This window comes from Somniosus microcephalus, chromosome 15 (assembly GCF_052327205.1).
Source record: "Somniosus microcephalus isolate GS21.2 chromosome 15, FLI_Smic_1.0, whole genome shotgun sequence".
NCBI lineage: Eukaryota > Metazoa > Chordata > Chondrichthyes > Squaliformes > Somniosidae > Somniosus > Somniosus microcephalus.
Window position 1 is genome coordinate 15872221 of NC_141001.1, and position 17347 is coordinate 15889567.

At 58.6% G+C, this 17347-nt stretch overlaps 1 protein-coding gene across 2 annotated transcripts in view; it reads left to right on the forward strand.

The window, feature by feature from the left end:
• The window catches only part of nup160 (nucleoporin 160), a 145076-nt gene that overhangs the window by 15323 nt on the left and 112406 nt on the right, over positions 1–17347 (forward strand). For both annotated transcript variants that reach the window (XM_086007511.1, XM_086007512.1), the window contains exons 6-11: positions 2739–2853; positions 5460–5615; positions 5836–5916; positions 8196–8293; positions 10385–10469; positions 16854–16922. In XM_086007511.1, coding sequence (XP_085863637.1) covers positions 2739–2853; positions 5460–5615; positions 5836–5916; positions 8196–8293; positions 10385–10469; positions 16854–16922 — 604 coding nt within the window. The remainder of the gene's footprint in view (positions 1–2738; positions 2854–5459; positions 5616–5835; positions 5917–8195; positions 8294–10384; positions 10470–16853; positions 16923–17347) is intronic.

Genomic DNA, 17347 nt, shown 5'->3' on the forward strand with positions numbered 1-17347 from the left:
CCGGGGTCAGTGTGAGCCCGTCCTTCCCCCGGGGTCAGTGTGAGCCCGTCCTTCCCCCGGGGTCAGTGTGAGCCCGTCCTTTCCCCGGGGGCCAGTGTGAGCCCGTCCTTTCCCCCGGGGTCAGTGTGAGCCCGTCCTTTCCCCGGGGGTCAGTGTGAGCCCGTCCTATCCCCGGGGTCAGTGTGAGCCCGTCCTATCCCCGGGGTCAGTGTGAGCCCGTCCTTTCCCCCGGGGTCAGTGTGAGCCCGTCCTTCCCCCGGGGTCAGTGTGAGCCCGTCCTTTCCCCGGGGGCCAGTGTGAGCCCGTCCTTTCCCCCGGGGTCAGTGTGAGCCCGTCCTTTCCCCGGGGGTCAGTGTGAGCCCGTCCTATCCCCGGGGTCAGTGTGAGCCCGTCCTATCCCCGGGGTCAGTGTGAGCCCGTCCTTCCCCCGGGGTCAGTGTGAGCCCGTCCTATCCCCGGGGTCAGTGTGAGCCCGTCCTTCCCCCGGGGTCAGTGTGAGCCCGTCCTATCCCCGGGATCAGTGTGAGCCCGTCCTTCCCCCGGGGTCAGTGTGAGCCCGTCCTTTCCCCGGGGTCAGTGTGAGCCCGTCCTATCCCCGGGGTCAGTGTGAGCCCGTCCTATCCCCGGGGTCAGTGCGAGCCCGTCCTTTCCCCGGGGTCGGTGTGAGCCCGTCCTTTCCCCTGGGGTCAGTGTGAGCCCGTCCTTTCCCCCGGGGTCAGTGTGAGCCCGTCCTTTCCCCGGGGGTCAGTGTGAGCCCGTCCTATCCCCGGGGTCAGTGTGAGCCCGTCCTATCCCCGGGGTCAGTGTGAGCCCGTCCTTCCCCCGGGGTCAGTGTGAGCCCGTCCTTCCCCCGGGGTCAGTGTGAGCCCGTCCTTTCCCCGGGGGTCAGTGTGAGCCCGTCCTTCCCCCGGGGTCAGTGTGAGCCCGTCCTTTCCCCGGGGTCAGTGTGAGCTCGTCCTTTCCCCCGGGGTCAGTGAGAGCCCGTCCTTTCCCCGGGGTCAGTGCGAGCCCGTCCTTTCCCCGGGGTCAGTGCGAGCCCGTCCTTTCCCCGGGGTCAGTGCGAGCCCGTCCTTTCCCCGGGGTCGGTGCGAGCCCGTCCTTTCCCCGGGGTCGGTGCGAGCCCGTCCTTTCCCCGGGGTCGGTGCGAGCCCGTCCTTTCCCCGGGGGTCAGTGCGAGCCCGTCCTTTCCCCGGGGTCGGTGCGAGCCCGTCCTTTCCCCGGGGTCGGTGCGAGCCCGTCCTTTCCCCCGGGGTCGGTGCGAGCCCGTCCTTTCCCCCGGGGTCGGTGCGAGCCCGTCCTTTCCCCCGGGGTCAGTGAGAGCCCGTCCTTTCCCCGGGGTCGGTGCGAGCCCGTCCTTTCCCCCGGGGTCGGTGCGAGCCCGTCCTTTCCCCGGGGTCGGTGCGAGCCCGTCCTTTCCCCCGGGGTCGGTGCGAGCCCGTCCTTTCCCCCGGGGTCGGTGCGAGCCCGTCCTTTCCCCCGGGGTCGGTGAGAGCCCGTCCTTTCCCCGGGGTCGGTGCGAGCCCGTCCTTTCCCCGGGGTCGGTGCGAGCCCGTCCTTTCCCCGGGGTCGGTGCGAGCCCGTCCTTTCCCCCGGGGTCGGTGCGAGCCCGTCCTTTCCCCCGGGGTCGGTGAGAGCCCGTCCTTTCCCCCGGGGTCGGTGAGAGCCCGTCCTTTCCCCGGGGTCGGTGCGAGCCCGTCCTTTCCCCGGGGTCAGTGTGAGCCCGTCCTTTCCCCGGGGTCGGTGCGAGCCCGTCCTTTCCCCGGGGTCGGTGCGAGCCCGTCCTTTCCCCCGGGGTCAGTGTGAGCCCGTCCTTTCCCCGGGGTCGGTGCGAGCCCGTCCTTTCCCCGGGGTCGGTGCGAGCCCGTCCTTTCCCCGGGGTCGGTGCGAGCCCGTCCTTTCCCCCGGGGTCGGTGCGAGCCCGTCCTTTCCCCCGGGGTCGGTGCGAGCCCGTCCTTTCCCCCGGGGTCGGTGCGAGCCCGTCCTTTCCCCCGGGGTCGGTGCGAGCCCGTCCTTTCCCCCGGGGTCGGTGCGAGCCCGTCCTTTCCCCCGGGGTCGGTGCGAGCCCGTCCTTTCCCCCGGGGTCAGTGCGAGCCCGTCCTTTCCCCCGGGGTCAGTGCGAGCCCGTCCTTTCCCCCGGAGTCAGTGCGAGCCCGTCCTTTCCCCCCGTCCTTTCCCCCGGGGTCAGTGCGAGCCCGTCCTTTCCCCCGGGGTCAGTGCGAGCCCGTCCTTTCCCCCCGTCCTTTCCCCCGGGGTCAGTGCGAGCCCGTCCTTTCCCCCGGGGTCAGTGCGAGCCCGTCCTTTCCCCCGGGGTCAGTGAGAGCCCGTCCTTTCCCCGGGGTCAGTGCGAGCTCGTCCTTTCCCCGGGGTCGGTGCGAGCCCGTCCTTTCCCCGGGGTCGGTGCGAGCCCGTCCTTTCCCCGGGGTCGGTGCGAGCCCGTCCTTTCCCCGGGGTCGGTGCGAGCCCGTCCTTTCCCCGGGGTCGGTGCGAGCCCGTCCTTTCCCCTGGGGTCGGTACGAGCCCGTCCTTTCCCCGGGGTCAGTGTGAGCCACTGTTACTTGGTTCCGGGTGAGGTTCATTCCTTGTCCTCCCTAAAATAATGGAGGTGCATGAAAACTCGAGGTTGCTTTGGGGAGCGAAGAGGGAAATAATGTTGAAGGGATGGAACCATTGTGTGTGAAGACTGATCAAAATGGAGATTCATTAAAGATTATTGAATTTCCTTTCTGTGCTCTCTGCAGAGGTGACCAAGGCCCCTCGGACCTACCCATCAGCCTAGCCGTTCAGCTCTTGGAACATGATGCTTTTATCTTTGCTCTGTGTCAGGACCACAAGCTGCGACTTTGGTCCTACAAGGTATGTATCCAGGATGTTGGTGATCGGGCATTGTGCAAACCATTCTGTCAAAGGGTAAGGAATGTAACAGTTCCCCAAAACCACCTCCATACCTGCAATTGGGAGGGGAATAGGTAGTGGGATAGGGTTAAAATGCTTGGTGCTTTAAGCCTTCAAGTTGTATTGAGAATATTGTGTACAGGTAATACTTCACAGAACAACTACGAGGGAGGTGCACTCAAGTGCTGTTGGTGTCATTGAAGATCGTGCTTTTAGTTTCCTCGGAAACTGTGTTCTGGGTATCCCCTTCACCAGTGTGAACATTCCTCCCTGTACACAGTCCATGCGCGTCAGGTTACCTGAACGCTGCTACTCTTGCAGACCTAAGGTTTTCAAGTTTACCTGTGTGGGTCCACCTGTAACTATTGACACACTCCCGGGACCACTGTCCTAACTCCGTGTGTGGGTCCACCTGTAACTATTGACACACTCCCGGGACCACTGTCCTAACTCCCTGTGTGGGTCCACCTGTAACTATTGACACACTCCCGGGACCACTGTCCTAACTCCCTGTGTGGGGACCACCTGTAACTATTGACACACTCCCGGGACCACTGTCCTAAATCCCTGTGTGGATCCACCTGTAACTATTGACACACTCCCGGGACCACTGTCCTAACTCCCTGTGTGGGTCCACCTGTAACTATTGACACACTCCCGGGACCACTGTCCTAACTCCCTGTCTGGGCCCACCTGTAACTATTGACTCACTCCCGGGACCACTCTCCTAACTCCCTGTGTGGGTCCACCTGTAACTATTGACACACTCCCAGGACCACTGTCCTAACTCCCTGTGTGGGGACCACCTGTAACTATTGACACACTCCCGGGACCACTGTCCTAACTCCCTGTGTGGGTCCACTTGTAACTATTGACACACTCCCGGGACCACTGTCCTAACTCCCTGTGTGGGTCCACCTGTAACTATTGACACACTCCCGGGACCACTGTCCTAACTCCCTGTGTGGGTCCACCTGTAACTATTGACACACTCCCGGGACCACTGTCCTAACTCCCTGTGTGGATCCACCTGTAACTATTGACACACTCCCGGGACCACTGTCCTAACTCCCTGAGTGGGGACCATCTGTAACTGTTGACACACTCCCGGGACCACTGTCATAACTCCCTGTGTGGGTCCACCTGTAACTATTGACACACTCCCGGGACCACTGTCCTAACTCCCTGTGTGGGTCCACCTGTAACTATTGACACACTCCCGGGACCACTGTCCTAACTCCCTGTGTGGGGACCACCTGTAACTATTGACACACTCTCGGGACCACTGTCCTAACTCCCTGTGTGGGTCCACCTGTAACTATTGACACACTCCTGGGACCACTGTCCTAACTCCCTGTGTGGGGACCACCTGTAACTATTGACACACTCCCGGGACCACTGTCCTAACTCCCTGTGTGGGGACCACCTGTAACTATTGACACACTCCCGGGACCACTGTCCTAACTCCCTGTGTGGGTCCACCTGTAACTATTGACACACTCCCGGGACCACTGTCCGAACTCCCTGTGTGGGTCCCCCTATAACTATTGACACACTCCCGGGACCACTGTCCTAACTCCCTGTGTGGGTCCACCTGTAACTATTGACACACTCCCGGGACCACTGTCCTAAAGTTTGTTCAATGACATCAAGTCCCCAAATTTGCAGGCAACCAGTTTTATCAGTGTACAGCAAAAGAAATAACTTGCCATTTAAATCAACAAACACACAAGGTAGGAATATATGATGGGCAGACACAAGTCTGATCTGGGGTGGTGGGCGGATATTGCTTAGATCTTCTCACTTTTCCCCCACCCACCCCAGTTCCAGTTCCAGGATTCGCAGTTTTTAAACCTATAGTGCAGACCAAGACCAGTGAGGAACATGAACCTTGACCACTTCTTGCTGGAACCTTTGTACATAATGGCCCAGAATTTGCTGGAGCGAGGCATTTAGTTAGACTTTTTCCCCATATCGTTCACTGCAAGTTGCTGGAAGTGCAAGCTGATAGCGGGCGTCCTGGACCTTGGTGAACGACAGGACCAGCACTCTATCTCCTTAACCAATAAAATTTAAGGATTGAGAAAGAAACAGAGTAACGACGGAGAATGAGGGTGAATTAGAGTCATATTGGGTACAGTAGGAGAAATAGAGAGGGAAAGAAAGATTGGGTTAAGAAAGAGAAAAGAGGCAAAGGAAAAGTAAGAATACATTTTAAAATCTCCCTATCTGGGCTGCAGAGGTTGATTGCCATTGCAGCTACATAAATATCCTTTTTAAAAAGGTACTTGGGCTGTTGAGTACCAGCCCTAACTTTCTGCGGCGAGTTTAATTGGCAATTAATTTGCAAATGCAGCAACTTCATGAAACTCCTGGGGAGGTTGAAGGCGAGCTGCCCTTCTCGCGAGGCTAACGGCGCAGCAGCGCAAGTCGGCCTTGCCACAAGTTGCCAGACGATTTACGCAATAATGGCGAGAGCCATTAAACTGTGTCCGAGTGTTGCTGGGTATAAATAGCATTCTCTGTACTGATCTTCTAACTGGCGTCCGTTTATTTGTTCTGTTTAGGATCAGATGTGCCTGATGGTTGCAGACTTGCTGGTATTCATGCCGGCCAATAAGGAGCTGAGACACACAGTCAGTCTGGGCCACAAGCTGCGTTTGGCATACTCCTCCTCCGGCTTCTTCCTGGGGGTCTACCTGCACTGCCCGAAACGTGGACAGGTACTACACACTGTGTTAAAACCTCATCAATTCTGGCTGCATTCACCTATTTAAAATGTGCACAAAGCATTTAGTCAACTGGGCACCAGGCCATTCATTGCACTGCTTCCCCTCCACTAAAAACCCGTCTACTGGAATCCGCAAAATTGCAGAACGAGAGGTTATTCTACCCATTGTCACCACTAACCCAGCAATGAATCTTGACTATTCTCTTTTGCAGTTTTGTGTCTTCCAATTGGTGAGCTGCATTGAGAGTAACCGCTACAGTCTGGATCACATCTCCACTCTCTTCTCCACGCAGGTGGGTACCTCTCAGCTGCGGCCACTTCCGAGTATTGGAAGGGTCTTGGCTGTGTTTTCTTGTCTTCAGTAAAGGTAATTGCATGCACGTTTAGAGAACATTCGAACCTTATTTACAACACTTCGATTGAGAGATCTGCCTGCGTTGTTGTGTTGCTATTGTAAAACTGCAGACATTGCAGGAATGGGCCGGCGTGGGGCCCGTGTCTGGTCAGTGGGTCCCGTGTCTGGTCAGTGGGTCCCGTGTCTGGTCAGTGGGTCCCGTGTCTGGTCAATGGGGCCCGGGGCGGGGCCTGTGTCTGGTCAGTGGGGCCTGTGTCTGGTCAGTGGGGCCTGTGTCTGGTCAGTGGGGCCCGTGTCTGGTCAGTGGGGCCTGTGTCTGGTCAGTGGGTCCCGTGTCTGGTCAGTGGGTCCCGTGTCTGGTCAATGGGGCCCGGGGCGGGGCCTGTGTCTGGTCAGTGGGGCCCGGGGCGGGGCCTGTGTCTGGTCAGTGGGGCCTGTGTCTGGTCAGTGGGGCCTGTGTCTGGTCAGTGGGGCCTGTGTCTGGTCAGTGGGGCCTGTGTCTGGTCAGTGGGGCCTGTGTCTGGTCAGTGGGGCCTGTGTCTGGTCAGTGGGGCCTGTGTCTGGTCAGTGGGGCCCGTGTCTGGTCAATGGGGCCCGGGGCGGGGCCTGTGTCTGGTCAGTGGGGCCCGGGGCGGGGCCTGTGTCTGGTCAGTGGGGCCTGTGTCTGGTCAGTGGGGCCTGTGTCTGGTCAGTGGGGCCTGTGTCTGGTCAGTGGGGCCTGTGTCTGGTCAGTGGGGCCTGTGTCTGGTCAGTGGGGCCTGTGTCTGGTCAGTGGGGCCTGTGTCTGGTCAGTGGGGCCTGTGTCTGGTCAGTGGGGCCCGTGTCTGGTCAATGGGGCCCGGGGCGGGGCCTGTGTCTGGTCAATGGGGCCCGGGGCGGGGCCTGTGTCTGGTCAGTGGGGCCTGTGTCTGGTCAGTGGGGCCCGTGTCTGGTCAATGGGGCCCGGGGCGGGGCCTGTGTCTGGTCAGTGGGGCCTGTGTCTGGTCAGTGGGGCCCGTGTCTGGTCAATGGGGCCCGTGTCTGGTCAATGGGGCCCGGGGCGGGGCCTGTGTCTGGTCAGTGGGGCCTGTGTCTGGTCAGTGGGGCCTGTGTCTGGTCAGTGGGGCCCGTGTCTGGTCAGTGGGGCCTGTGTCTGGTCAGTGGGGCCCGTGTCTGGTCAGTGGGGCCTGTGTCTGGTCAGTGGGGCCCGTGTCTGGTCAGTGGGGCCTGTGTCTGGTCAGTGGGGCCCGTGTCTGGTCAGTGGGGCCCGTGTCTGGTCAGTGGGGCCCGTGTCTGGTCAGTGGGGCCTGTGTCTGGTCAGTGGGGCCCGTGTCTGGTCAATGGGGCCCGGGGCGGGGACCGTGTCTGGTCAGTGGGGCCCAGGGCGAGGCCCGTGTCTGGTCAGTGGGGCCCGTGTCTGGTCAGTGGGTCCCGTGTCTGGTCAGTGGGGCCCAGGGCGAGGCCCGTGTCTGGTCAGTGGGTCCCGTGTCTGGTCAGTGGGGCCCAGGGCGAGGCCCGTGTCTGGTCAGTGGGGCCCGTGTCTGGTCAGTGGGTCCCGGCGTGGGGCCCGTGTCTGGTCAGTGGGGCCCGTGTCTGGTCAGTGGGTCCCGGCGTGGGGCCCGTGTCTGGCCAGTGGGGCCTGGCGCGGGGTCCCGTGTCTGGTCAGTGGGTCCCGGCAGGGGGGCCTGTGTCTGGTCAGTGGGGCCCGTGTCTGGTCAATGGGGCCCGGGGCGGGGCCCGTGTCTGGTCAGTGGGGCCCAGGGCGGGGACCGTGTCTGGTCAGTGGGGCCCAGGGCGAGGCCCGTGTCTGGTCAGTGGGGCCCGTGTCTGGTCAGTGGGTCCCGGCGTGGGGCCCGTGTCTGGTCAGTGGGTTCCGGCGTGGGGCCCGTGTCTGGTCAGTGGGTCCCGGCGTGGGGCCCGTGTCTGGTCAGTGGGTCCCGGCGTGGGGCCCGTGTCTGGTCAGTGGGTCCCGGCGTGGGGCCCGTGTCTGGTCAGTGGGTCCCGGCGTGGGGCCCGTGTCTGGTCAGTGGGTCCCGGCGTGGGGCTCGTGTCTGGTCAGTGGGGCCCGTGTCTGGTCAGTGGGTCCCGGCGTGGGGCCCGTGTCTGGCCAGTGGGGCCTGGCGCGGGGTCCCGTGTCTTGGCAGTGGGTCCGTGGATAAAGTTGGTTGAGGGGACCGTGTGTGCACTCTCCAGGATGAGGTGACTGATTTACATGCCTGTTTTTTGGTCTCTCCGTAGGAAACGCTGGTGGATTTTGCCCTAACTCCCACCGATATTTGGGCCTTGTGGCAGGATGAAGATAACCAGGCAAACGTTCGATACATCAACTTTGAGCAGTAAGTTCTCGGTTAGGCTGTCGAAACAAAAAGCGGCAGCAAATAATTACAACCGATTCCTTGAAGAAGATGGACTTTCCAGCAAAAACTGGAACTCGGGAATTCCCCATTTGATGCGCTATCAATTACTCATAAAAGACTGAGAGTTAGAAGAGTAACCAAAGGCTTTTATTAACAACAGAATGGAGGTCTGCCTCGCGTGGTCGACCGGTCCATGATACTAAGGGCTGGGGAGCAGTCACCTTTATACTAGGACCTGTGGGAGGAGTCAGCCGAGGCATGTCCAGGCATGTACACAGTGGAATACAAACAGGAATACAAACAGTGGTTTACCACACCATTTCCAATGTTGATGCTGATCCCTAAGGTATCCACTAATCGCTCCTACAGGGGAAGAAAGTGTAGTTAAGGACTGTGGTACCTTTTGCCCCATAGGCTTCAAAATCGACCAATGGTTGAATGTTTTAGCCTGAAATCATGCACTGATGTGTTCCAGTGACTTGGAGCAAGGGATGGACTGGGAAGTGGGGAGGGGAACGAGCCAGACACCAGCATTGCGGTAGAATGCGTGTTCTCCTATAACTCCCAGGGCTGTTATCGGTGACTGCTGAAGGACTGGTGGGTTAATGCTGCCCAGCCTGCTATGAGCAGAGCACTCACTGTCTCAATAGGGATACAAGTGAGGAATGGAGAGGGAAAGACAAGAGGTTAGGAAGCTGGGGTGAATCTGATCTAGAGGAGCAGCTGGGGATTTGTGTTTTTAAATTCCATTTTATCAGAGCTGCAAACCATTCCTGGTTTAAATTTGACTGCATCACCAGGTCATTGCAGGTGAGGGAGGCCATTCGGCCCATCTTTACTCGTCCATCCAGTAGCGCCCGACATTCGCCCCCATTGCGTTACCTAATTGGTTGTTAGTGATTGCCGGGTTTCACCTCCAGCACTCTGCCCCGGGCCATTCTGTGTTGATCGCTCTCTGTATGAAGAATAACTTCCTAACGTCAGTCCTACAGTAGTTTGTATCTGTGACCCATTGATCTAGTTTTACAACTTACTTTAAAGTAATATTCTGGATTAACCTTATCCATACCATTTACTATCTTATAAAATCCTCTAAGATCACTTCTCAGACCCCTCCTTTCCTGGTTGAGAAGCCCAATTACATCTGGCCTATCCTCATAACTCAGACCTGTAACACCAGGGATCGGCCTGGTAGTTCTCCTCTGCATGGTCTCCAACACTCGACAGTCTCCCTTGTTTCTGGGTCACCCGATCTGAACATGGTACTCAGTGCAGTTCCACTAGAGCCCCGTGTAGTTTGATCAGTTACTGGGGTGATTTCCAACCAGAGTAAATGATCAACTGAAAATGGGTCGAATATGCTTCAGGATCAGGTAGCCATGGTGTCTGGAAGAATACCAAGCCGGTAGGCCTGCCCTCCTTTTTCTTTGGGTTGGGTATATGGTCATAGTTTAATTTCTTCCCCCCTCCAATTTAAAACAATTAAATGCAGCTATCGGCAGTACATTTTTGTGTATCAATTTCATACTGATGTAACGCCCACTTCCTCACTCTCTCGGTTCCAAATCTGGTTCGGTGGGTAAATGCAGTGCCAGCTATGAATCCGCGCTGTACAGTAGAGGAAGGCCCTAGGGCCAGATCCTCTTCTGTGCTGAGTTACCTCTGACCTCAGCTGAGGACCATTAAATGATGTTACAATTGGCTTCAGCACGCATGGGCTGGGAGGTGAAGTCAGCCAGGATTCTCCCCCTCTCAATCCAGCGATGACTCCCACACCTCCCCTTTCTGGACAGCGTGGACTTAGGGTAAGGGGGAGTGTGGGTATGGCTTGCTTTGTTGCCCTCCTTTATCAAATATCCCATGTACACTCAGTGCCTTGGCTCCAATGTAAAGGCTGGTTGCTGGATGGGATTCGGAGAATGGCTGTTGCCTGGGATAACACGGCTGGCCATATTGCTGAATGAATCAGTGCCTTCAGGAGAGGGGGAGGAACTGGTGAAAACGGAATAGCTTTGTCCCAGGGACTCCTGTGAGCAGCAGTCAAATAATGATGGTCTGCTTTTGTTGCAGTAACAATGCCGGGCAGTGGAACCAGGTCTTTATACAGCCTATTGCTGATGAAGAATTACACGTGCCAGAGGATCAGGACCCCAAGGTGAGCGTTCATTACCTGTCAGACATTCCCTCCAGCCTGCTGCACTGTAATCTCACTGACCAGATCTGATTATTATAGCGAGGTGTTTAATTGTACTTACAATGTCAAGGCTGGGATTCGCTCTGTGTTTGACACTCATTTCTGTGGCTAACCTGACCCATCTGATATTCTTATTGCTGGGCGCATTTGACGGGACAACTTTTCATCCACTTTAAATGTGGAGACCCTGGTAGTTTGATAAGTAAGTGCATTGTGATATGGTGCTGAGCCACTCTGACCAGGGAAGGCGCTGCAATTGCCTTAACACACGAGGAAAAGAATTGGTCAGAGTTCCAGCCTCTGATGGCTGTCCAACTGGCGAATGAATGTGTGAGACAGAAGGGCACTTGGCTCTAATTTCTCCCTTCTCCTACCTCTACTGTGGACAAATAATCTCCTGATGTAGCGCATGAGTATGGCGAGTTGAGGGAGGTGCTGAAGTGCTGCTGGAACCAGTAGCACCGTTCCCTTGGTGAGTCTGGGACACAGCCATGTATTTTTATGTGTTAGCCAACTGACGAGTGGATTGGAAAGGCTGGCTGCCAGAGTATGGGATGTTTCTAACAGATTCCGCCAGTGTCTGGATTGGAATACAGGCTGATTTTAGTTTGGGGTGTTTTGGATGAGCTCCGTAAGTTTGAGTTCATCCAAAACTCTGCTGCCCGTATCCTAACTCGCACCAAGTCCCGTTCACCCATCACTCCCTGTGCTCACTGCCCCGTATCCGAACTTGCACCAAGTCCCGTTCACCCATCACCCTCTGTGCTCACTGCCCCATGTCCTAACTCACACCCAGTCCCATTCACCCATCACCCTCTGTGCTCACTGCCCCGTGTCCTAACTCGCACCAAGTCCCGTTCACCCATCACTCCCTGTGCTCACTGCCCCGTGTCCTAACTCGCACCAAGTCCCGTTCACCCATCACTCCCTGTGCTCGCTGCCCCGTGTCCTAACTCGCACCAAGTCCCGTTCACCCATCACCCCCTGTGCTCACTGCCCCGTGTCCTAACTCGCACCAAGTCCCATTCACCCATCACCCCTGTGCTCACTGCCCCGTGTCCTAACTCGCACCGAGTCCCGTTCACCCATCACCCCCTGTGCTCACTGCCCCGTGTCCTAACTAGCACCCAGTCCTGTTCACCCATCTCCCCCTGTGCTCACTGCCCCGTGTCCTAACTCGCACCAAGTCCCGTTCACCCATCGCTCCCTGTGCTCACTGCCCCGTGTCCTAACTCACACCCAGTCCCGTTCACCCATCACCCCCTGTGCTCACTGCCCCGTGTCCTAACTCGCACCAAGTCCCATTCACCCATCACCCCTGTGCTCACTGCCCCGTGTCCTAACTCGCACCGAGTCCCGTTCACCCATCACCCCCTGTGCTCACTGCCCCGTGTCCTAACTAGCACCCAGTCCTGTTCACCCATCTCCCCCTGTGCTCACTGCCCCGTGTCCTAACTCGCACCAAGTCCCGTTCACCCATCGCTCCCTGTGCTCACTGCCCCGTGTCCTAACTCGCACCAAGTCCCGTTCACCCATCGCTCCCTGTGCTCACTGCCCCGTGTCCTAACTCACACCCAGTCCCGTTCACCCATCACCCCCTGTGCTCACTGCCCCGTGTCCTAACTAGCACCCAGTCCTGTTCACCCATCTCCCCCTGTGCTCACTGCCCCGTGTCCTAACTCGCACCAAGTCCCGTTCACCCATCGCTCCCTGTGCTCACTGCCCCGTGTCCTAACTCACACCCAGTCCCGTTCACCCATCACTCCCTGTGCTCACTGCCCCGTGTCCTAACTAGCACCCAGTCCCGTTCACCCATCACCCCGTGCTCACTGCCCCGTGTCCTAACTCGCACCAAGTCCCGTTCACCCATCACCCCCTGTGCTCACTGCCCCGTGTCCTAACTCGCACCAAGTCTCATTCACCCATCGCTCCCTGTGCTCACTGCCCCGTGTCCTAACTCACACCCAGTCCCGTTCACCCATCACTCCCTGTGCTCACTGCCCCGTGTCCTAACCAGCACCCAGTCCCGTTCACCCATCACTCACTGTGCTGACTGCCCCGTGTCCTAACTCGCACCAAGTCCCGTTCACCCATCACCCCCTGTGCTCTCTGCCCCGTGTCCTAACTCGCACCCAGTCCCGTTGACCCATCACTCCCTGTGCTCACTGCCCCGTGTCCTAACTCGCACCAAGTCCCGTTCACCCATCACTCCCTGTGCTCACTGCCCCGTGTCCTAACTCACACCCAGTCCCGTTCACCCATCACTCCCTGTGCTCACTGCCCCGTGTCCTAACTCGCACCAAGTCCCGTTCACCCATCACTCCCTGTGCTCACTGCCCCGTGTCCTAACTCACACCCAGTCCCGTTCACCCATCACTCCCTGTGCTCACTGCCCCGTGTCCTAACTCACACCCAGTCCCGTTCACCCATCACTCCCTGTGCTCACTGCCCCGTGTCCTAACTCGCACCAAGTCCCGTTCACCCATCACTCCCTGTGCTCACTGGCCCGTGTCCTAACTCGCACCAAGTCCCGTTCACCCATCACCCCCGTGCTCACTGCCTCGTGTCCTAACTCGCACCCAGTCCCGCTCACCCATCACTCCCTGTGCTCACTGCCCCGTGTCCTAACTCGCACCAAGTCCCGTTCACCCATCACCCCCTGTGCTCACTGCCCCGTGTCCTAACTCGCACCAAGTCCCGTTCACCCATCAGTCCCTGTGCTCACTGCCCCGTGTCCTAACTCACACCAAGTCCCGTTCACCCATCAGTCCCTGTGCTCACTGCCCCGTGTCCTAACTCGCACCAATCCCGTTCACCCATCACTCCCTGTGCTCACTGCCCCGTGTCCTAACTCGCACCAATCCCGTTCACCCATCACCCCCTGTGCTCACTGCCCCGTGTCCTAACTCGCACCAAGTCCCGTTCACCCATCACTCCCTGTGCTCACTGCCCCGTGTCCTAACTCACACCCAGTCCCGTTCACCCATCACTCCCTGTGCTCACTGCCCCGTGTCCTAACTCACACCCAGTCCCGTTCACCCATCACCCCCTGTGCTCACTGCCCCGTATCCGAACTTGCACCAAGTCCCATTCACCCATCACCCCCTGTGCTCACTGCCCCGTGTCCTAACTCGCACCAAGTCCCGTTCACCCATCACTCCCTGTGCTCACTGCCCCGTGTCCTAACTCACACCCAGTCCCGTTCACCCATCACTCCCTGTGCTCACTGCCCCGTGTCCTAACTCACACCCAGTCCCGTTCACCCATCACCCCCTGTGCTCACTGCCCCGTATCCGAACTTGCACCAAGTCCCGTTCACCCATCACCCCCTGTGCTCACTGCCCCGTGTCCTAACTCACACCCAGTCCCATTCACCCATCACCCTCTGTGCTCACTGCCCCGTGTCCTAACTCGCACCAAGTCCCGTTCACCCATCACCCCCTGTGCTCACTGCCCCGTGTCCTAACTCACACCAAGTCCCGTTCACCCATCACCCCCTGTGCTCACTGCCCCGTGTCCTAACTCGCACCAAGTCCCGTTCACCCATCACTCCCTGTGCTCACTGCCCCGTGTCCTAACTCGCACCAAGTCCCGTTCACCCATCACTCCCTGTGCTCACTGCCCCGTGTCCTAACTCACACCCAGTCCCGTTCACCCATCACTCCCTGTGCTCACTGCCCCGTGTCCTAACTAGCACCCAGTCCCGTTCACCCATCACCCCGTGCTCACTGCCCCGTGTCCTAACTCGCACCAAGTCCCGTTCACCCATCACCCCCTGTGCTCACTGCCCCGTGTCCTAACTCACACCCAGTCCTGTTCACCCATCACCCCCTGTGCTCACTGCCCCGTGTCCTAACTCACACCCAGTCCCGTTCTCCCATCACCCCCTGTGCTCACTGCCCCATGTCCTAACTCACACCCAGTCCCAACTCACACCCAGTCCCGTTCACCCATCACCCCCTGTGCTCACTGCCCCGTGTCCTAACTCGCACCAAGTCCCATTCACCCATCACTCCCTGTGCTCACTGCCCCGTGTCCTAACTCGCACCAAGTCCCGTTCACCCATCACCCCCTGTGCTCACTGCCCCGTGTCCTAACTCGCACCAAGTCCCGTTCACCCATCACTCCCTGTGCTCACTGGCCCGTGTCCTAACTCGCACCAAGTCCCGTTCACCCATCACCCCCGTGCTCACTGCCCCGTGTCCTAACTCGCACCCAGTCCCGCTCACCCATCACTCCCTGTGCTCACTGCCCCGTGTCCTAACTCGCACCAAGTCCCGTTCACCCATCACCCCCTGTGCTCACTGCCCCGTGTCCTAACTCGCACCAAGTCCCGTTCACCCATTGCCCCGTGTCCTAACTCGCACCAAGTCCCGTTCACCCATCACCCCCTGTGCTCACTGCCCCGTGTCCTAACTCGCACCAAGTCCCATTCACCCATCGCTCCCTGTGCTCACTGCCCCGTGTCCTAACTCACACCCAGTCCCGTTCACCCATCACTCCCTGTGCTCACTGCCCCGTGTCCTAACTAGCACCCAGTCCCGTTCACCCATCACTCACTGTGCTGACTGCCCCGTGTCCTAACTCGCACCAAGTCCCATTCACCCATCGCTCCCTGTGCTCACTGCCCCGTGTCCTAACTCACACCTAGTCCCGTTCACCCATCACCCCCTGTGCTCACTGCCCCGTGTCCTAACTCGCACCAAGTCCCATTCACCCATCGCTCCCTGTGCTCACTGCCCCGTGTCCTAACTCACACCTAGTCCCGTTCACCCATCACCCCCTGTGCTCACTGCCCCGTGTCCTAACTCGCACCATGTCCCGTTCACCCATCACCCCCTGTGCTCACTGCCCCGTGTCCTAACTCACACCCAGTCCCGTTCACCCATCACTCCCTGTGCTCACTGCCCCGTGTCCTAACTCGCACCAAGTCCCGTTCACCCATCACTCCCTGTGCTCACTGCCCCGTGTCCTAACTCGCACCAAGTCCCGTTCACCCATCACCCCCTGTGCTCACTGCCCCGTGTCCTAACTCGCACCAAGTCCCGTTCACCCATCACCCCCTGTGCTCACTGCCCCGTGTCCTAACTCGCACCAAGTCCCGTTCACCCATCGCTCCCTGTGCTCACTGCCCCGTGTCCTAACTCACACCCAGTCCCGTTCACCCATCACCTCCTGTGCTCACTGCCCCGTGTCCTAACTCACACCCAGTCCCGTTCACCCATCACTCACTGTGCTGACTGCCCCGTGTCCTAACTCGCACCAAGTCCCGTTCACCCATCACCCCCTGTGCTGACTGCCCCGTGTCCTAACTCGCACCAAGTCCCGTTCACCCATCACCCCCTGTGCTCACTGCCCCGTGTCCTAACTCGCACCAAGTCCCGTTCACCCATTGCCCCGTGTCCTAACTCGCACCAAGTCCCGTTCACCCATCACTCCCTGTGCTCACTGCCCCGTATCCTAACTCACACCAAGTCCCGTTCACCCATCAGTCCCTGTGCTCACTGCCCCGTGTCCTAACTCGCACCAATCCCGTTCACCCATCACTCCCTGTGCTCACTGCCCCGTGTCCTAACTCGCACCAAGTCCCGTTCACCCATCACTCCCTGTGCTCACTGCCCCGTGTCCTAACTCACACCCAGTCCCGTTCACCCATCACCCCCTGTGCTCACTGCCCCGTGTCCTAACTCGCACCAAGTCCTGTTCACCCATCACCCCCTGTGCTCACTGCCCCGTGTCCTAACTCACACCCAGTCCCGTTCACCCATCACCCCCTGTGCTCACTGCCCCGTGTCCTAACTCACACCCAGTCCCGTTCACTCATCACTCCCTGTGCTCACTGCCCCGTGTCCTAACTCACACCCAGTCCCGTTCACCCATCACCCCCTGTGCTCACTGCCCCGTGTCCTAACTCACACCAAGTCCCGTTCACCCATCACTCCTCTGCTCGCTGACCGTCATTGGCTCCCGGTCTGGCAACACCCCAATTTTAAAATTTTCATCCTAGTGTTCAAACCCTCTCCCCCCTCCCTACCTCTAATCTCCAACCCCACAGTCCTCCAAGATCTCTGCGCGCCTCCAATTCTGGCCTCTGGCACATCCCTGATTTCCTTTGCTCCACCATTGGCAGCTGCTTAGGCCCTAAGCTCTGGAATTCCCTCCCTAAACCTCTCAGCATTTCTACCCCTCTCTCTAAGACGCTGCTTAAAACCTACCTCTTTGACCAAGCCTGTCAATATCTCTGTAGCTCGGTGTCAGATTTTGTCTGGTAACCCTCTGTGAAGCGCCGTGGGCAATAGGAATGTAAGTTGTTGGTAATTAATCGGTGTCCTGGTCTCTCCACAGGAAGCCTACTTGGAATACCTCTTTGCTCCGGCCCGTTTTACAGCTCAGGCCCTGCTGAAAGCCCTGCAGGTAATCGCGGGGTATCCGGTTCATTTAAAATAAAAGCTCTGTTGCTTTCTTGTAATGTCATTCTGGCTGGGCTCCCGGCCCTGTGTTCAGAAGGTGCCTGGTGCGTTGGTACAGGGTGCCAGTGTTTGAAGTGTCTGTGCCACAGAGGAGTGGCAGCTGGACCGGAGGAGGGTTCCTACCTTGTTTTTTTTCTTGCTATTGGGCTGCAGAAGGGTGCAGAGCAGAATCCAGCTCCAAAGAGGGAGAAATCGGAGGGCAACATTTCAAGCCCAAGTGGTGGCACCTTAACGTCATGGTCACACTGCTGGGTGAGCAGTGGAGACGTCGAGAGTTCAGGTCCCACCACGGCAGGTTGTAAAATTTGAGCTCAATAAATCTGGTCAGTTGTGGGCCGGGACCGGAGGGGGAATCCACGAAAGCCGCCA